This window comes from Delphinapterus leucas, chromosome 16, assembly GCF_059928025.1.
Source record: "Delphinapterus leucas isolate spDelLeu-1000000601 "Yukka" chromosome 16, BTC_Dleu_Yukka2, whole genome shotgun sequence".
NCBI classification, from domain to species: Eukaryota; Metazoa; Chordata; class Mammalia; order Artiodactyla; family Monodontidae; genus Delphinapterus; species Delphinapterus leucas.
Genome location: NC_143144.1, coordinates 31840788 through 31862115, shown reverse-complemented (window position 1 = coordinate 31862115; position 21328 = coordinate 31840788). Strand labels below are relative to the sequence as shown.

At 45.6% G+C, this 21328-nt stretch overlaps 1 protein-coding gene across 9 annotated transcripts in view; it reads left to right on the top strand.

Moving 5' to 3' along the window:
- DLG5 (discs large MAGUK scaffold protein 5) overlaps positions 1-21328 on the top strand; it is a 189964-nt gene that overhangs the window by 62041 nt on the left and 106595 nt on the right. For all 9 annotated transcript variants that reach the window (XM_089897745.1, XM_089897748.1, XM_089897749.1 and 6 more), the window contains exons 6-7: positions 17588-17847; positions 19079-19391. In XM_089897745.1, the coding sequence (XP_089753871.1) occupies positions 17588-17847; positions 19079-19391 (573 nt within the window). The remainder of the gene's footprint in view (positions 1-17587; positions 17848-19078; positions 19392-21328) is intronic.

The window sequence follows — 21328 nt, the reverse complement described above, 5'->3', positions numbered from 1 at the left end:
GAACACCGCTTCCTGTGAATGATGTAGGCCAGTGCCTCTTCTCTCGTAGCTTATGGTCTGGAACTGCCTGGGCTGCCCAGGGACTGATGATGCTCTGTGTCCATAGATGGTTGGACGTTTGGGGTTGGAAGACAGTCCCAGGCAGAGGCAGAGTGTCCTGCTAGCATTGCAGCATGGGTCCGATTAAGCAGAGCCCCTTCCCCATCAGAAACATTTATGGTTCCCCAGTTAAAGCAGGACCGTTGGGGCTTGATTGACACAAAGCCAGTATATAACAATCTGAACTCATCTGGTAATTTAGCATGACGTTGCCTTTGTTGCTTTTGTTTTCATTTACAGTTAAAATTTTTTAAATTGTGAGATTATTGCAAACTTACAGAAGAGTTGCAAATACAGTACAAAGAATTTTTCTCCTGTATCACGCAAGAATAAGTTGCCAACCTGGTGCCCCATCACCCCTGAACATGTAAATGTGTACTTCTTGCAAACAGGGATATTCTCCTGTATAACAGTGACAGTGACACATCAGGAATTAACGTTGATATGTACTACTGTCTAATCGTCAGACCCGGGTCAAGTTTTGCCAGTTGTCTCAATAATGTCTTTAATAGGAAAAGGATCCCATTCAGAATAACACACTGCATTTAGTTGTCCAGTCTCTTTGGTCTCCTTCAGTCTGGAACAGTTCCTCAGGCTGTGGCCTGCATGACCTTGCTGTTTTGGAAGATTACAGGCTAGTTATTTTCTAGGTTGTCCCTCAACCTGGATTTGTTGGATCCCCATGGTTGGGTGAGTTTTTGCATCTTAGGCAGGAATGTCACAGAAGTGATGCTGCCTTTTTCTCATTGCATCCCGTTGATTGAGACTTGGCTGGATACGACTTATTACTAATGATGTTCACTTTGATCATTTGACTAAGGTGGTGTCTCTAGGCTTCTTCTCCAGTGTAGTGATACTTGTTTTCCCTTTATACACCCCCATACATACACACACTCATGGTTTCCTGTTTTACTCAGTGGGTTGTATACCACTGTGGCCACGGGGAGCCCCTTCAAGCTTGCTTGTCTGTCTTTTTGACATGTCCCCTCCTTTTTTGAGCACTTTCTTGATTTCTGGCACAAGAAGATGTTCCAGGTTCATTTTCTAACTTCCCTGCCCTAGTCCTAGAAATCAAACATTTCTCCTAGGAGTCCTCATTCCTTTTAGTGGAAAATGGTATTTAGAAGCACGATCTGAGTGCTGGGTCTAGTTGATGTGCTCATTGCTCCTGGGTGTAATCGCTCCAGGCCCTCTCAGTGGACAGAATAAGGAACATCTGAGCACACCGCCACCGCCCCCCAGCCCCCCGCCACCACACACACTCACTCATACCTGTTTCCATGTGTCTCTCTCCCTCTTCCTAATATATTTCTACCTTCAATATGTAATACGTATATTGGAAACCATGAGTTCACACTGACATTTCCAGTTCCAGTCCAGTACTACTATATAACAGGGTTCATTCTTCTTTTCTTCCTTTCCATTTTTGTAACTGCATTTCCTAGCAGTGAGAAACCTGGTTCTGATTATTCTTAATCTCTTTACTTGGTCGGTCTCCCGGGAGTACCTGCCTGACTTTCCCTCTGCCGCCTCCCTCCCACGCCATCCCCGCTTCTGACCCGTTGTGGGACCCCCATGCGCCTATGCAGGGCCCCTCCTCATCCCATGCAGGCTCCAGTGGCCACTCTGGGGCACCCCTTGCCCAGTGGAGCCTCCTGCCCTACTCTGCCTTACCAAATGGCTGTAAGGTTAAATAGTTCAAAACGGGCAAGGGCAGCCCTTTCTTCATGTTTTTATACTATTTTTTAAATTGCAAAATTAATATGCGTTTTGTGAAGATGGGAGTAGAAGGACGTGCTCTCACTCCGTCTTGCGAGAACACCAGAATCACAACTAACTGCTGAACAGTCATCGACAGGAAGACACTGGAACTCACCAAAAAAGATACCCCACATCCAAAGACAAAGGAGAAGCCACAATGAGACCGTAGGAGGGGCGCAGTCACAATAAAATCAAATCCCATAACTGCTGGGTGGGTGACTCACAAACTGGAGAACACTTATAGCACAGAAGTCCACCCACTGGAGTGAAGGTTCTGAGCCCCACATCAGGCTTCCGAACCTGGGGGTATGGCAATGGGAGGAGGAATTCCTAGAGAATCAGACTTTGAAGGCTAGCGGGATTTGATTGCAGGAGTTAGACAGGACTGGGGGAAACAGAGACTCCGCTCTCGGAGGTCACACACAAAGTAGTGTGTGCATCGGGACCCAGGGGAAGGAGCAGTGACCCCAGGGGAGACTGAACCAGACCTACCTGCTAGTGTTAGAGGGTCTCCTGCAGAGGCGGTGGGGGTGGGGGATGGCTGTGTCTCACCATGAGGACAAGGACACTGGCAGCAGAACTTCTGGGAAGTTCTCCTTGGCCTGAGCCCTCCCAGAGTCCGCCATTAACCCCACCAAAGAGCCCAGGTAGGCGCCAGTGTTGGGTCGCCTCAGGCCAAACAACCAACAGGGAGGGAACCCAGCCCCACCCATCAGCAGTCAAGGAGATTAAAGTTTTACTGAGCTCTGTCCACTAGAGCCACACCCAGCTCTACCCACCACCAGTCCCTCCCATCAAACCTCTTAGATAGCCTCATCCACCAGAGGGAAGACAGCAGAAGCAAGAGGAGCTACAATCCTGCAGCCCGTGGAACACAAATCACATTCACAGAAAGACAGACAAGATGAAAAGGCAGAGGGCTATGTACCAGATGAAGGAACAGGATAAAACCCCAGAAAAACAACAAATGAAGTGGAGATAGGCAACCTTCCAGAAAAACAATTCAGAATAATGCTAGAGAAGATGATCCAGGACCTCGGAAAAAGAATGGAGGCAAAGATCAAGAAGATGCAAGAAATGTTTAGCAGGGCTTCCCTGGTGGTGCAGTGGTTGAGAGTCCGCCTGCTGATGCAGGGGACACGGGTTCGTGCCCCGGTCCGGGAAGATCCCACATGCCGCGGAGCGGCTGGGCCCATGAGCCATGGCCGCTGAGCCTGCGCGTCCGGAGCCTGTGCTCCGCAACGGGACAGGCCACAGAGGTGAGAGGCCCGCGTACCGCAAAAAAAAAAAAAGAAAAAAAAAAAAGAAATGTTTAACAAAGACCTAGAAGAATTAAAGAACAAACAAACAGAGATGAACAATACAATAACTGAAATGAAAACTACACTAGAAGGAATCAATAGCAGAATAACTGAGGCAGAAGAACATATAAGTGACCTGGAAGACAGAATGGTGGAATTCACTGCTGTGAAACAGAATAAAGAAAAAAGAATGAAGAGAAATGAAGACAGCCTAAGAGACCTCTGGGACAACGTTAATTGCACCAACATTCGCATTATAGGGGTCCCAGCAGGAGAAGAGAGAGAGAAAGGACCCGAGAAAATATTTGAAGAGATTATAGTCGAAAACTTCCCTAACATGGGAAAGGAAATTGCCACCCAAGTCTAGGAAGCACAGAGAGTCCCATACAGGATAAACCCAAGGAGAAACATGCCGAGACACATAGTAATCAAATTGGCAAAAGTTAAAGACAAAAATTATTGAAAGCAGCAAGGGAGAAACGGTAAACAACATACAAGGGAACTCCTATAAGGTTAACAGCTGATTTCTCAGCAGAAACTGTACAAGCCAGAAGGGAGTGGCACCATATACTTAAAGTGATGAAAGGGAAGAACCTACAACCAAGATTACTCTACCTGGCAAGGATCTCATTCAGATTCGATGGAGAAATCAAAAGCTTTACAGACAAGCAAAAGCTAAGAGAATTCAGCACCGCCAGACCAGCTCTACAACAAATGCTAAAGGAACTTCTCTAAGTGGGAAAGACAAGAGAAGAAAAGGACCTACAAAAACAAACCCAAAACAATTAAGAAAATGGTCATAGGAACATAACATGTCAATAATTACCTTAAACGTGAATGGATTAAATGCTCCCACCGAAAGACATAGGCTCGCTGAATGGATACAAAAACAAGACCCATATATATGCTGTCTACAAGAGACCCACTTCAGACCTAGGGACACATACAGACTGAAAGTGAGGGGATGGAAAAAGATATTCCATGCAAATGGAAACCAGAAGAAAGCTGAAGTAGCAATACTCATATCAGATAAAATAGACTTTAAAATAAAGACTGTTACAAGAGACAAGGAAGGACACTACAATAATGATCAAGGGATCAATCCAAGAAGAAGATATAACAATTATAAGTATATATGCACCCAACATAGGAGCACCTCAGTACATAAGGCAAGAGCTAACAGCTATAAAAGAGGAAATGGACAGTAACACAGTACTAGTGGGGGACTTTAACACCTCACTTACATCAATGGACAGATCATCCAAACAGAAAATTAATAAGGAAACACAAGCTTTAAATGACACAATAGACCAGATAGATTTAATTGATATTTATAGGACATTCCATCCAAAAACAGCAGATTACACTTTCTTCTCAAGTGCCCAGGGAACATTCTCCAGGATAGATCACATCTTGGGTCACAAATCAAGCCTGAGTAAATTTAAGAAAATTGAAATCATATCAAGCATCTTTTCTGACCACAATGCTATGGGATTAGAAATGAATTACAGGGGAAAAAAACCGTAAAGAAACACAAACACATGGAGGCGAAACAATACATTACTAAATAAACAATAGATCACTGAAGAAATCAAAGAGGAAATCAAAAAATACATAGAGACAAATGACAAAACACGACAATCCAAAACTTACGGGATGCAGCAAAAGCAGTTCTAAGAGGGAAGTTTATAGCTATACAAGCCTACCTCAAGACACAAGAAAAATCTCAAACAATCTAACCTTACACCTAAAGGAACTAGAGAAAGAAGAACAAACAAAACCCAAAGTTAGCAGAAGGAAAGAAATCATAAAGATCAGAGCAGAAATAAATGAAACAGAAACAAAGAAAACAGTAGCAAAGATCAATAAAACTAAAAGCTCATTCTGTGAGAAGGTAAACAAAATTGATAAATCATTAGCCAGACTCATCAAGAAACAGAGGGAGAGGACTCAAATCAATAGAAATGAAAAAACAGTTATAACAGACACTGCAGAAATACAGAGCATCCTAAGAGACTACTACAAGCAACTCTATGCCAATAAAATGGACAATCTGGAAGAAATGGACAAATTTTTAGGAAGGTATAACCTTCCATGACTGAACCAGGAAGAAATAGAAAATATGAACAGACCAATCACAAGTAATGAAATTGAAACTGTGATTAAAAATCTTCCAAGAAACAAAAGTCCAGGACCAGGTGGCTTCACAGGTGAATTCTATCAAACATTTAGAGAAGAGCTAACACCCATCCTTCTCAAACTCTTCCAAAGAATTGCAGAGGAAGGAGCACTCCCAAACTCATTCTGTGAGGCCACCATCACCCTGATACCCAAACCAGACAAAGATACTACAAAAAAAGAAAATTACAGACCAATATCATTGATGAATATAGATGCAAAAATCCTCAACAAACTATTAGCAAACAGAATCCTACAACACATTAAAAGGATCATACACCATGATGAAGTGGGATTTACCCCAGGGATGCAAGGATTCTTCAGTATATGCAAATCAATCAATGTGATACACCATATTAACAAACTGAAGGATAAGAACCATATGATCATCTCAATAGATGCAGAAAAAGCTTTTGACGAAATTCAACACCCATTTTATGATAAAAACTCTCCAGAAAGGGGGCACAGAGGGAACCTACCTCAACATAATAAAGGCCATATATGACAAACCCACAGCCAGCGTCGTCGTCAGTGGTGAAAAACTGAAACCATTTCCTCTAAGATCAGGAACAAGAGAAGGATGTCCACTCTCGCCACTGTTACTCAACATAGTTTTGGAAGTCCTAGCCATGGCACTCAGAGAAGAAGAAAAAGAAATAAAAGTGATACAAATGGGAAAAGAAGAAGTAAAACTGTTTGCAGATGACATGATACTATACATACAGAATCCTAAAGATGCTACCAGAAAACTACTAGAGCTAATCAATGAATTTGGTAAAGTTGCAGGATACAAAATTAATGCACAGAAATCTCTTGCATTCCTGTATACAAAATGATGAAAAATCTGTAAGCGAAATTAAGGAAACACTCCCATTTACCATTGCAACAAAAAGAATAAAATATCTAGGAATAAACCTACTTAGGCAGGCAAAAGACCTTTATGCAGAAAACTCTGAGACACTGATGGAAGAAATTAAAGATGATACCAACAGATGGAGAGATACACTGTGTTCTTGGATTGGAAGAATCAATATTGTGCAAATGACTATCCTACCCAAAGCAATCTACAGATTCAGTGCAATCTCTATCAAATTACCAATGACATTTTTGACAGAACTAGAACAAAAAATCTTAAAATTTGTATGGAGACACAAAAGACCCCGAATAGCCAAAGCAGTCTTGAGGGAAAAAAGCAGAGCGGGAGGAATCAGACTCCCTGACTTCAGACTATACTACAAAGCTACAGTAATCCAGACAATGTGGTACTGGCACAAAAACAGAAATACAGATCAATGGAACAGGATAGAAAGCCCAGAGGTAAACCCAGGCACCTATGGTCAACTAATCTATTGACAAAGGAGGCAAAGATATACAATGGAGAAAAGGCAGCCTCTTCAGTAAGTGATGCTGGGAAAACTGGACAGCTACATGTAAAAGAATGGAATTAGAACACTCCCTAACACCATACACAGAAATAAATGCAAAATGGATTAGAGACCTAAATGTAAGACCGGACACTATTAAAAAAAAAACTCTTAGAGGAAAACATAGGAAGAACACCCTTTGACATAAATCACAGCAATATCTTTTTTGATCCACCTCCTAGAGTAATGGAAATAATAACAAAAATAAACAAATGGGACCAAATGAAACTTAAAAGCTTTTGCACAGCAAAGGGGACCATAAACAAGACGAAAAGACACCCCTCAGAATGGGGGAAACTATTTGCAAATGAGTCAGTGGACAAGGGATTAATCTCCAAAATATATATAAAAAGCTCTTGCAGCTCAATTTTAAAAAAACCAAACAACCCAATCCAAAAATGGGCAGAAGACCTAAATAGACATTTCTCCAAAGAAGACATACACATGGCCAAGAAACACATGAAAAGCTACTCAACATCACTAATTATTAGAGAAATGCAAATCAAAACTACAATGAGGTATCACCTCACACGGCTCAGAATGGCCATCATCAAAAAATCTACAAACAACAAATGCTGGAGAGGGTGTGGAGAAAAGGCAACCCTCTTGTACTGTTGGTGGGAATGTAAATTGATACAGCCCCTATGGAGAACAGTATGGAGGTTCCTTAAAAAACTAAAAGTAGAATTTCCATATGACCCAGCAATCCCACTACTGGGCATATATCTGGAGAAAAGCATAATTCAAAAAGACACACGCATCCCAATGTTCATTGCAGTACTGTTTACAATAGCCAGGTCATGGAAGCAACCTAAATGCCCATCAACAGACCAATGGATAAAGAAGATGTGGTACATATATACAATGGAATATTATTCAGCCATAAAAAGGAACGGAATTGGGTCATTTGTAGAGATGTGGGTGGATCTAGAGACTGTCATACAGAGTGAAGCAAGTCAGAAAGAGCAAAACAAATGTCGTATATTAACACATATATGTGGAACCTAGAAAAATGGTACAGATGAACCGGTTCATCACAATGTTTGGCAGAAATTGAGACACAGATGTAGAGAACAAACGTATGGACACCAGGGGGGGAAAGCGGCAGCAGGTGGGAGTGGTGGTGTGATGAGTTGGGCGATTGGGATCGATATGTATACACTGATGTGTATAAAATGGCTGACTAATAAGAACGTGCTGTATAAAGAAAGAAAATTCAAAAATTCAATAAAATTATGCATTTTGTAACACAATAAAAGAATCAAGCAATAGAGACATTTAAAAAATAAAAGAATTCTTCGTGTAGTCTCACTCCACGGAAATAACTAACCATAGCTATGTTACTTTGAAAAGTTTGAGATTTATATCTGTACACATAGAACCCTTTATATCTTGTTAACGTATTTGAGAAAACGGAATCGCACTGTTCCTTTTGTTGCTAACATTGTTTTTTTGCTGAATATGTCACATGCATCTTTCTATTTCCATACAGATTCTCCTTTCTTGTTTTTAACGGCTGCAGAGTATTGAGTTACATAGGAGCATCATCATTGATTTAACCAGTCTCCTATTGACTGACCCTTGGACTAGTTTCAGTATTTTCCCATTATAAACTATGTTCTGTTGAAAAATGTGTTTCTGTGCCTTATTTTGTTTCTCTGATATTTGTTGAAGCCTTATGTGGAGTACACAGTCCAGGCTCCGTGCAGGCCGCTAAGCTGGATATACTTGGAGATACCTGGCGTCTTGTCCACGAGCCCTCTGATTAGGGGGCTTGGTTGTGTGGGGGAAGTCTGGTGGTGGGTGTGGGTAGGCCTGGCCCAGCGGTGGTAACGGGAAGGTTCCTGGAAGGGGAGGTGAGTGCAGGCCAGGGCAGCAGGAGTCCAGCTGGGGCAGAAAGCCCCGCAGCACAGCAGGGGCGTCCGCAGCCTACCTGCTGCACCATCTCAGAGAAGCAACTCTCACCCTCCACCTTCCTCTCCTCCGCCCTTTAACCTTCCGGCCCTGGAGGGGGCGGGGCGGGGCGGTGCTCTGGGAGCATTGCTTGAAGGATGAAGTGAGGCCCCAAGGAGAAAGTGCTGGACCCGCGTTTCTTCTGGGGGCGGTGGGAATGGTCTGCGGTTAGACAGTGGCAGTTGCCGCACAGCTTTGTGGATTCACGACCTTGTGAATATTCCAAAACCCATAGAATTGTGCACTTTAAAGGGTGAATTATATGGTATGTGATTTATATCTCAAAATAAAAGGCTCCAGTTACCACTTGGTCATAAAAAACCAAAAACATGCCCTCTTGAGGCATGATGTTTTATTGCCTCCCATTCTCTGACTTCCCTCAGGACCCAAACAGCTTGTATGCGCATCCAGGCCAAGATGATGGCCTCCTGTCCCCCGCTTCCCGTCCCCCCCACAAGTGACCTGGGAAGGCTTTCTCCCCGATGCTTCCATCTCACATCACTCCTCTTCTCCTTTTCTTATAGCGCTGACCCTTGGGTGGGTAGTTGATTACAGTGGTCAGTGACTTTCCCCGGTTCTCTTCAGCTGGACCAGTGCCCCTTAGCAAGTGGCCTGGGGGCCACCTCAGGGCCCCCCCGCCCCAGGAGAGGAGGGCCCAGTGCCTCGGGTGGGGGTGAGGGGTGAGGGGTGTGTCTGAGCTGCCAGGCCACCTGCTCTCCCCAGCCAGCGCCTTAGCATTTTCACCAGGTCTGGGACGGCTGCTGGGCTGTGAAAAGCTCAGGTCTTGGAAAGGCCAACAGCCGAGAAAGCAGGGCACATGGGGGTGGCCACAGGTTCTCCTCCCTGCAGGCCCTGGGGCCAAAGGTTGACCTCACTGGACAAGGCCGGTTTTGTTGCCTGGTTCCTCCCACGCCTTGTTAACTTGAAGAGGCCCTTGCGGGGGTAAATGGTGCTGTTTGACTTGCATGTTTGCTTGAGGGATTTGTGGGCTCCCAGCCTTCTACATGATTTATCTCGGAGGAAATGAGGCAGCTGTGTGGGAGGGCACTGTGGGCCTGGGGCCTGGGACCTCTCCCTCTCGAGAGCAGCAGACAGGTGGTTTTTCTCATGTGTTTGCATGTGTGCGAGCATGCGTGCGTGCGTGTATGTGTGTGTGTGTGTGGCCAGGGGGAGCATGGTATGGCAGTTCCATCTCCAGGGGACCGCAGTCAGAATGCACCATCTGGATGCCCAAGTGTTCCGGGCCGGAGATGGCCAAGCCTTGGTGGGGGAGCAACGTAGAGGGTAGTTTTGCATCTCCTTACTTTACAATAATGCATATTCTTTGGTTAAAAAACAAAAAACTTCAACAACAGTGAAGTCACCCACCCCCACCTCAGCCCTGGTGTCACTCCCTGGAGGTGACTGACCTCTCTGAACCACTTGGAATATTTCCTTGTGGACATTTGCTATGTCATACTTAACACACAAAGCTTTGTTTTTATTTTCTGCCACCTGCCTTTTTTTTTTTTTTTTTAACTGTGCAGTATATCATGGGTCTCCTTGTATTTTCTGTAAATTTGGAGCATACAACAAGATATTTCATAGTTTAGTTGTCAGTAATTTATTAACCCCATTCTGTGTGTGTTGGGAATCTCGGTAGTGTCTGCACTTTTTCCCGTTACAAATTACTTTTTGATGGGCACCCTGACATATGTCCTTATGTTCCTTTGTGCATGTTTTTCTGAAGTTTGTTTCTTAAAAGGTACAATTGCCAGGTTCAGAGCAGTGCTTTTCTTTTTTTAAAAAAATAGGTTCTGCCAATTTATTGGGGAAACTCAAGGCTCCAGGAAAGTTCCCTCTCCTCCTTCTGGCCTTGTCACCTGTCTTTAAATATACTCTTTTCTTTGGTGATTCATGAAAGTTAACTTCTTTTCTCAGATAACCCAAGAAAGGGGTTTCTTAGTCTTCAAAGAGCTTGGCTCTCAGAGAAGCCCAGAGTGTTTCTGACCAGTGTGGAGCAGGATATAAGGACAGCTATGTTCTTGGCCTCCCTGAGGGGAGCAGCTCAGGCTGTGGCCGTCTTGGTGTGTGGATGGGACCAAACCCTGGGTTTGTGCCTCCCCTGGGTCACTTTCACCCCCTCCTCACAGGCCGGAGGAGGGGCATCTCTAAAGACTGCTGCCTGCATGAGCTGAGAAGTTTATCACCTTTTTCATTTTAGAATTCTGAGCCAGATTTAACTATTCTGTCTCTCAGAGCACTGTTAGCCTTAGCTGGGAAGCTAAACGTTTGACTGTTAGTGTGTGTGCGCCTGTCTACCAAGAACATAATCGTGTAATAGTAAAAAGGAAAGACTGTAGACTGATAGGGTCGCTTTTCAAATCCTCTGGAGTTAACTGTGACTGCGGTTTTCCCAGATTTCTTCACAGGCTGTTGATTACATTAGCACAGGCATGATTCTCAGCCCGGCTTGTAGAGAAAAGTTGAGAAGTGTTAGGGGCCCCATGAGCCTCTGAATATCCGGGTGCTGTCGTATGGGAAAGAGACTGTTCTTGTGACTCCAGGGCTACGACGAGAGGTTAGGAGTTGAGGAAAATGGGTAGCTCATAAAAAGCAAGGCCTTCTCATGCAGAGCTTTCACCTGTGGCATGGGCCGCTGAGACAGCACAGGGTATCAGTCTGATCTCCCTAGGGTCGTCTCTTCTGATCCCGGATCCTACTGCGTTAGCAGGGCTGGGTTGGGCAACAGAAAGGATCCCAGCCTTTCTGATTTTGTTTCTGGGTTTGTTCTGGGATTTTCTCTGATTGACCCTGTCTCACTGGAAAATTGTGACCCATCCTGGCAGCAGATTCACTCTGCCCTCAGGTGCCTCTGGATTATCATACAGACCCCATCCAAGCACCTCACGGTTGGGGCATTTGGGGGCTACTTCCCAGTGAAGAGAGGCCAAACTGCAGTGTTGACTGTTGTGGACCAGTGCACGTGGACTCTGCTGGGCCAGTGCCCAGAACAGGGTTTTTCTTTGCATTGTTTCAAGGCAGTCTTTAAAATTAGGTTTTATTTTATTAATATGTGGGGTGATATTTAATTTATATTTTATTAAATTTTTTTAAAAATTGAAGTATAACTGACATGTAACATTGTATTAGTTTCAGGTGTACTATATTACGATTTGATATTTGTATACATTGTGAAATGATCACCACAGTAAGTCCAGTTAATATACATCAACTTATATAGTTACACATTTTTTTTCTTGTGATGAGAACGAATTTGTTTCTTGTTCTTTTTTTCTCCTTCTTCTTTTTTTAAATATTTATTTATTTATTTGGCTGCGCCGGGCCGGGTTTTAGTTGCGCCATGCGGGATCAAACCCAGGCCCCCCTGAACTGGGAGCATGGAGTCTTAACCCCTGGACCACCAGGGAAGTCCCAGAGCTAGTTTGTTCCTTGAATGAAGCTTGGAAGGCTGGACAACTGTGGGAGTGCATTTGGCTGTCTACTCAGGCCTGCCACCTTGTGGGAAACTCTGGGAATGGCAGCAGTGCTTTTGTTCTGTAGTAAACCACAGGGGGCTCTTTTGGAGCCTTGGGCTTCTCACCTGGCTTGGAGATGTTTAGAGAATAAAACATTTGGAGTGATTTTTAATTGGAATGTTTGAGGTACTGCCCACAAGACAGGGCAGCCTGGTCTAGAAGCTGGTTCTTTTCCAGATGTGACCCTGAAGGCAGGAGAGCTCTCCACTGGCGCTGTGTGTCCTGGCCATGTGTGGGCACATCCTTGTGGGATGCCCTTCTCATCTTTCAGTGGTGGGCACTGTGTCACCTGATGTCCTTGCTGTCCTCCAACCCTCATTGTCTGCACCTGGACAAATTCAGGGGTCCTCAGTTTGTACTGCACTTGGGGACCCAGTTCTCCTTTCTCTAGTAATTTATGGAAAAGAATAATGTTGTATCTCTATCTTGCAACATATACAAAAATATATTCCAGTAGTTTGAATAAATAGTTTAAAGATTTAAATGTGAAAAGTAAAACTAACACTTTTTAGAAAAACTAATGAGAGAGAGTATCCTCATGATCTCAAGGTAGGAAGGAAAGAATTTCTTAAGTAAAACAACCAAACCACAAACCATAAAGGAAATGATTGATAGATTTTACCACATTAAAACGTGAAATTTTAGTAACAAAGGGCACTCAAGAAGATTTAAAAGCCACATACTGGGAAAAGATATTTGTAATGAATATAACTGGAAAAGGATCAGTACCTGGAATTTAGAAATAAGTTCTGCAGAAAGAAAGGAAGGGGGAGGGGGGGAGGAAGGGGCAGGTGGGGAAGGAAGGAGGAAAGGAAAATAAAGGATATGGACAGGCAATTCATAGAAGAGAAAGTGTGTGTAGTCAATAAACATAAGGAGAGTTGCTCTGTCTTTCTAGTAATCAGGAAAGCAAGTTTTTAAAAAAAGAGATCTTATTTTTTGTCCATGAGACTGGCAGTACTTAAAAAAGAAATCTGATTGTTTCACGATAGCCAAGAGGTGGAAACATCCCAAGTATCCTTTGACGAATGAATGGATAAGCAAAATGCAGTACATATATACAATGGAATATTTTTCATCTTCAAGAAGGAAGGAAATTCTGTCGCATACTGCAGCCTGGATGAACCTTGAGGACATTATGCTAAATGAAGTCAGTCAGTCACAAAAAGATACATACTGTAGGATTCCTTTTACTTGATTCTATTTATAAATACTGTATATACCTCTAGAGTAGTTGGATTCATAGAAAACAAAGTAGGAGGCTGGCTGCCAGGGGCTGGGGGAGGGGGAACAGCTAACTGTTTAGTGGGGACAGAGTTTCAGTTTTGCAAGATGAAAAAGTTCTGGAAGTTGGTTGCACAACAATGTGAGTACACGAAACGCTACAGAAATGTATACTTCAGAGGTTGAAGGAGGCTAAGACGGTCATGTGTTATGTGTATTTTATCACAAGTAAAAACTAAAAGAAGAACCTGACCGTATGAAACCTTGGTGAGGATGCGTTGACGACAGTAACTTTCAGAACTCCTGCCCACAGGTGGTGGGATATAAATTGGGATAGCCTCCCTGGAGAGCAATTTGCTATCGTCCAATCAGCGGGGAAAAGTCCGTATTCTGATCCTTAGCTCTACTTCAAGGTGTCCACCCTAGAGGAGAATCTCACCGGTGTGGGAGAGGAGACATGTACAGGGTTCACAAGAGTGTCATTTATAACAGCAAAAAAAAAATGGAGATGATGTAAACATCTATCCATCAGACTGAGAATGTGTGATGCAGGCATAGACAACAGACTTGTGGTTGCTAAGGGGGAGGGATGGATTGGGAGTTTGGGACTAGCAGATGCACACTATTATATATAGAATGGATAAACAACAGGGTCCTACTGTAGAGCACAGGGAACTATATTCAATATCCTCTGATAAACCATATGGAAAAGAATATGAAAAAGAATGTATGTGTATGGCTGAATCACTCTGTTGTATAGCAGAAATTAACAGAATGTTGTAAGTCAACTAGACTTCAATTTAAAAAGATCTATCCGCAATACAAAATAGATAACCAACAAGGATCTACTGTATAGCACAGAGAACTATACTCAATATCTTATAATAAGCTATAATGGGAAATAATCTAAAAAAGATATATATATATATATGTAAAACTGAATCACTTTGCTGTACACCTGAAACTAACACAACATTGTAAATCAACTATATTTCAATAAGATTTTTTTAAAAATCTAAAAAGAAAAACCCGTGTGATGTACTCCTACAGTGAAGCACTCCCTGCAGCACTGATCACACCTCAAAAGCAGCGTTGACTAGAAGGAAGCACAGGGACCACCGTTAGGAACTTTCATGAGCACAGCAGCAGTATAGGTAAAATATTGTGCATGGTGATGGTTGACAGCAAATTTAGGAGAGCAATTCTGGAGGGGAGGAGAGGGGTACTAGATAAGAGAAGGGTGTACTGGGGGCTTTGGCCAAGCACCTGTACTATTTTATATCTTTGGAAAGCAATTTGAGACATGCGACAAGGTAGAGCCGGCCCTCTATATCCGTGGGTTCCACATCTGAGGATTCAACCAACCAGGGATTGGGGAAAAAAAAAAATTCCAGAAAGTTTGAAAGAGCAAAACTTGAATTTGCCTTGCTGACAGCTATATTTACATAGCGTTTTTGTTGTGTTGGGTATTATAAGTAATCTAGAGATGATTTAAAGTATAGGGAGGATGTGCGTAGTTCGTATGTAAATACTACACCATGTTATATGAGGGATGTGAGCATTCATGGATTTTGGTATCCGTGGAGAGTCCTGGAGCCAGTCCTTAAGATGAGAGCTAAGTGGTGGGTACTTAAAATTCTGTTACCTTATTTGCTGTGCTTTGCTGTATGTTTGGAAGATACTGCATTGTGTCTTTAAGAAGACTTTAAATGATCGAGTGAGGCTAAGTCAGTGGTTTTCTGACTATTTCTCAGCATGCAGTCCTGATCTGCAACAGTGACGCATTTTTATAAAATGGTGAAGATTTTAACCGCCCGAGGAAGCTGTGTACCACTTTTTAAAGTGAGTTTTGTAGTTTGGTGTCCTCGTAAGATTTCCTTTGAAGGAAGGAGTTTTGCTTTAAAAAAAGAAAAGAAAGAAAAGGAAAAAGACTAAAAGCCCTGAATGAGCTGATTTCTGAGATTCCCTTTTCCCCCATTAATCTATAGTCCTAGGAGCTAATGTCTCAGAGGAATGAACTCACTTTCCTTGCCTCTAAAAGATTCTGACATTTGAATTAGCTCTTTCCTGTTAATCGTATGTATTGAGGGCTCACCCTCCCTCCACAGGGAATATTCAGTAGTTCCAGGTCCTGGTTCTCTGGGCTGCAAAGATCTTCTGATAACTCAGGGTCCATGTTGGATGAGCCAGGTGATTCCTAGACTGTTGGACCTGGAACGGTTAAGCAAGCCTTTCTGGCTCAGTCGTGTCATGGGGTGGGGGGGCTGCGGGGGTGCTCAGGAGATATGAGCCCTCTGCCCAAGGGTTCAGATCCCCTGAGGTGCTTAGCAGAAGTCAGCCGGCCCTGACCACCTCTTAACACATCGTGTATTTTGTTCTGTAGAGCAGCACCCTGAGTGAGCGTTAGTGCCGCCTGTAATTCAGAGTAGAAAGCTCTCTTGCTTAAACCCTCCCATGGTTCCCATCTCACTCAGGATACAGCCTTTGCTGTGAGCCTTGAAACTGTGCCGACTTCTCTGGCCTTTTTATTTTATTTTTTTAAAATCTGCACTCTTAACCTTATACTTTTTTTTTTTTTTTTTCGGTACGCGGGCCTCTCAGTGTTGTGGCCTCTCCCGTTGCGGAGCACAGGCTCCGGACGCACAGGCTCAGCGGCCATGGCTCACGGGCCCAGCCGCTCCGCGGCACATGGGATCTTCCTGGACCGGGGCACGAACCCGTGTCCCCTGCATCAGCAGGCGGACTCTCAACCACTGCGCCACCAGGGAAGCCCTAACCTTATACTTTTTAAAAAGTATATATTTATTAATTTGGTTGTGCCAGGTCTTAGTTGCGGCAGGCGGGCTCCTTAGTTGCGGCATGCGTGTGGGATCTAATTCCCTGACCAGCGATTGAACCCGGGCCCCCTGCATTGGGAGCGCGGAGCCTTAACCACTGCTTTCTGGCCATTTTTTTGAATCCACTTCTCCTTGTTCACTGGGTTCCAGTCACTCCTCCCTGCCTTCCTGTTTGTGCCTAGGACATGGCTGGTGATTCCTGCCTCGAGGCCTTTGCACTTGCTCACTCCTCTGCCTCATGTGTTCTTGGCTGCTGGTCTTCATTTGCACCCAGGCTCAGAAATCACCTTCTTAGAAAGGCCTCCTCAGGCTATGGACTCTCTCACAAGCTACTCTGCTGCCCAGAAGTCTCCCTCCAGCTCGTTATCCTGTTTTATTTTTTATTTCCTTGACAGCCCCTATTATGCTCTCAAGTTATTTTATTTGAGAACTGATCTCTATCTACCGATCTCTGTCTCTAAGAGGTCCACAGGCCACAGTCATTGTGTCTGTTCAGCATCACCAGCATTTAGAACAGGGCTAGAATATATTAGGTACTTGTGTCAGGGATCCTCAGCATCACCCTCAGGTTTGGTGATTTGCTAGAAGGACTCACAGGACTTAGCGTATAATCCTACTCACAGGTAAAATTTATTTCAGCAAAAGGACACAAAGCAAAATCAGCAAAGGGAAGAGGTGCATGGTGTGAAGTCCAGAGGAAATCAGGTGCTAGGTTCCAAGAGTCCTCCCGCTGTGGAGTCTCACAGGACAGACTTAGTTCCCCCAGTACCGAATCATGACAACACGTGCGAAATGTAGCCAGGGAAGCCCATGAGATGCTCTCTGCCCGGGGTTTTTACTGGGAGCTGGCCACGTAGGAACCCCCTGCTTAGCATGCTCTGAAATTTCAGACTCCCAGAAGAAAGCAGGTGCTGAGCCGAAAACACACTGTTCATCCAGTCCAGGCATGGGGAGCCCTTCCTGTCACTCGGGAAAGTTTTATATCATCCAGGGAGCTGCTTACTGTTCACGTTCCCAGACGCCAGCTAAGCGTCAACTTGCAAGCAGGCCTTTCTAAGGATGGAAGTCTCAGGCCTGCTATGGTGACTCTTTCCTGTACACTACTTAAGAAATGTTTGTGAACGAATGAATCAACTCAGCGGGGCCTGTGGAATCAGACCTCAAGACCCCTGAAAGCCAGAGGGTGTGACCTCCCCTCCCTTGTCAACAGTCTTTCCCCCAGACAGACGGAGGCGAGTTTGTCCTTCCTCCTGCCCTCAGACCTTTGGTAATCGTGACTCTGTGGTCCCCAGGTGTTGAAGCACAACGGGTCATCAGAAATTCTCAACAAGCTGTATGACACGGCCATGGACAAGCTGGAGGTGGTTAAGAAGGACTATGACGCCCTGCGGAAGAGGTATAGCGAGAAAGTCGCCGTCCACAGCTCGGACCTGAGCCGCCTGGAGCAGCTAGAGGAGGAGAACCAGCGCCTTCTGAAGCAGACGGAGATGCTGACCCAGCAGAGGGACACGGCCATCCAGCTGCAGCACCAGTGCGCCCTCTCCCTGAGGAGGTAGGAGCCTAGGCCGTCAAGGAGGGGAGCGAGCGAGCTGGCCTGTCTCTTGCACTCAGAGAATGGCCAGAGGGCCAAAGCATCCTCTCTGCCAGGGGCCACTCTCCTCTGTGGGCTTGTGGTTACCTATCTGCAAGGCTCTCCGCCACTTTCTGGGGGGTAAAAAAAAAAAAGCAATTGAACTTTTTCAATCAAAAATTACTTACGTCCAGGAAACATTTTCCTGACACTGTCTTGGCACTTGTGCTCCTTCCTTTCTTCCATCTGAGCGACTCGGGCGTGTTCTGACCGTCCTGTTTCTCAGGTCACCCCACAAGCCTCTCCCCTCTGTGTCAGTCACCCACCTGGCAGATAGGAAAGTTAATTGTCCTAGGCATTGTTCTTCTAAAGTTGCACTTTCTATTAAGGTAGATAATCTGTAGGGATGTGACCCGTGCCCTGCAACATTGTTTCTTAAGGTACGTTCCTGCAGAATACCTGTTCTCTGGGGTGCTTATCAGGTTTATATGAAAAGCGTTCTCTGGCTTTAAAAGGGTTTGGGAATTGCCGGGTTGCACACAAACAGGTGTCTGTGCTGCAGGACTTCTCAGAACCTTTACTCCGATACTGTGCGCTAGAATCTCCCAAGAGGGAACAGAATGCAGTGTTTTTCCCAAACATCAGTCATCAGAGAGCACACTTTTTTTAAATGGAGCTCTGTGCAGGATTGGTTTCTAAGGAACCCACACTCAGAAATGCTGCTCTAGAGCTGCAGGCTGTAATTTGCAGGGCCGCCTGCATGGCAGGTGCTTCCGGGCCTGGAAGGACCGAGCGGTGCTCTCACGCTAACCTGGAGGCGTTGGGCCAGGCACCTGTGTCTCGAGGCCTTATCCCCTGTATCTGTAAAATGAGGTGCTCAGACTCAACGATTGTTCAGGCCACTTTTGTCTTTCATAGGCTGTGATTCTAGCTTTGTTTTGTTCTTATTTTTAAAGGTAACGTAGCCTGACTGTGGAAGAAATAACACTGTTATTTCCAGTAGAGCAGAGGGCATGAAATTCTCAGTCCATCTTCCACTATTTGTAAAAGGCTGAGAAAAATTCCCGGTCCAGGGGTCCTGGTCCTTCATCACTTTTCTCTCTTGGGGGTGTGGAGAATGACCGCGTTCAAAACTTCACGCTCGACTGTCCGGCGCGGCAGAGCTGGCTGGGCAGGTCCCCACGCCCTCGTCCTGGCTGCCTCTCTCCGCCAGGTTCGAGGCCATCCACCACGAGCTGAACAAGGCCACGGCCCAGAACAAGGACCTGCAGTGGGAGATGGAGCTGCTGCAGTCGGAGCTGACGGAGTTGAGGACCACACAGGCGAAAACCGCCAAGGAGTCAGAGAAGTACAAGGAGGAGCGGGATGCAGTGTACAGCGAGTACAAGCTCATCATGAGCGAGCGCGACCAGGTCATCTCCGAGCTGGACAAGCTGCAGACCGAGGTGGAGCTGGCCGAGTCCAAGCTCAAGAGCAGCACGTCTGAGAAGCAGGCGGCCAGCGAGGAGATGGAGGCGCTGCGACAGGTAGGAAGGTGGCGAGGGAAAGAGGGCTGTGACGCCCAGGTGTCCAGAGGAGCAGGGAGCAGCCTTCAGCCTGCTGCTGCCTGGGCTATTGGATGCCTCCTGGGTAACTGCTGAGCTCACACTCGGTGCCCAGCTCTGTTCGGGCTGCAGGGGACACAGGTGAGGTTCAGCTGTGGTTCTGGGTGTCTGGAGCTGACAGCTGATGTGATGGTAGATCAGTCTTTTGCTGGAAGTCAGCTCAAGGGCTTGCTCCTTAAGAAGCAAGATCCCAGGGCCACGTTCCCAAAGCCGTAGGTACCTTTGGCCCTGTGAGTCCAGAAGGGCACACTCAGTGTTCCTTCACCCCAACATCTGAGGAGTCTGCTCTTTAGAGGGGTGGTCTGGGCTCCTGGGAAGCTGTTCTACTAGGTTGAGCCCAGTACTCTTCTCAAGCCTTGCTCCCTGGCGGGGGCATGCCTCCAGGGTCAGGGGAGTGGCGCTCAGCAGCATCGGAATTGAGGCACTGAGCTTGACTCCCGAGTGATCAGCGGGGATTCTCTGCATCTTTCCTACCTGACCAGCCAGGCCTCATCAGTGGCGTTGCTTACCCCCAAGAGCAGGTGTGCCCTGCTGGGGCTTGGACAGGCCTGTGGACTCCCCTCTTTGAGACCGCCTTCCCATTCGGTTAGTTTGTGTGTGGCTCTGTTTCGAGCTGCTGGACTTGATCAGAGCAGACTTTCTTCCCATCGGAATAGTTCTCTGTTCATACCTCTCCGTTCTACTTGGTGCAGGTCAGTTAGAATGAAGGCTTTAAAACTGGGCTGTGAGAAGTGAAAAGCAAGGTGTTAAAGGTCGGGCAGCTTAGTAAGGGACGGTGTGTGTGTGTGGATTGTTGAAGCTAGGACCCTCTGGACCGAGCATGAGGCAGGGCTGATGCCCGAGGGGCGGCCAGGGCCTCGTGGGCCTCTCTGCGGACTGTGATGCTGCCTGATGCCCAGGCCGTGCTGGGGACTGTGTTTGGAGAGTGGACCTCCTCAGCCATGTGACCTCTTACCGCTCCTAGCTCTCTGGGCCTCAGTCTCCTTACCTACAAACTGGAAATGCTGACAGCATCCGCTTCACCGTGTGGTCATGATGATCAGGTGGTTTAACCTTGAAAACACACTTAGGATAATATCTGCATAAAGTAGGAATGATTTGTGTCTTTATTATTAGGATTATTTGTATGCCCATCTGAGCCTTACTACCCTGTTAGGATTAGGGTGCATCCTATAAGATTGTTTTCATAGGCAAAAATGGGCCAAACAGCAATAATTTCCTACAAAGGGAGTGAGACTTCTCCAGACCATCAAGGTGAAAGCCATTGTGAAAAGGAGTATTTCCTTTGATGCAATTTTTACAAGACTGGAATGAAGAAATTCTTAATGGGCAAATATAATGCGTTAGGACTTGGTAATTGCCCTGGAGAAAATGTCACCTCACTTTCACATTCTGGTTTGAGAGCTTAATTGTTGGGGAAAATGTTGATACCAAATAAGGAAAACAAAATGATGAAGAATAAAACATTAAAAATGCCTGAGTCGGTCAGTAAGCTAAAAAGTCGAGGACAGTGTGTTAAACCCATAGAAGGTGGTGAGCCTGTGATAGGCCAGCAGCCCCCTGGAGGGGGCTGAGATGATGGATGCCCCCCAGGGAGCAAGGGGGGCGAAGAGCAATCGTGCTCTTTGTAGGAATGTGGAAGCACAGAGGAGGAGGAAGACCCCTGACTGCCCCGTGGTGCTAGATCTGGTGGCCTGTGTCACCCCCCTCCCATTGCTCATGTGTGCCTCCCGTCTGGAGCCCGGTTCCCGGGCCTTGGCAGGGGGGCCCTGGCAGCGTGTGAAGTCTGCCTGTCAGCTGAGGCAGGAGTCTTCTCTGGGCACCCATCCCAGTCAGCAGGCAAGAGAGGACAGCCCCAG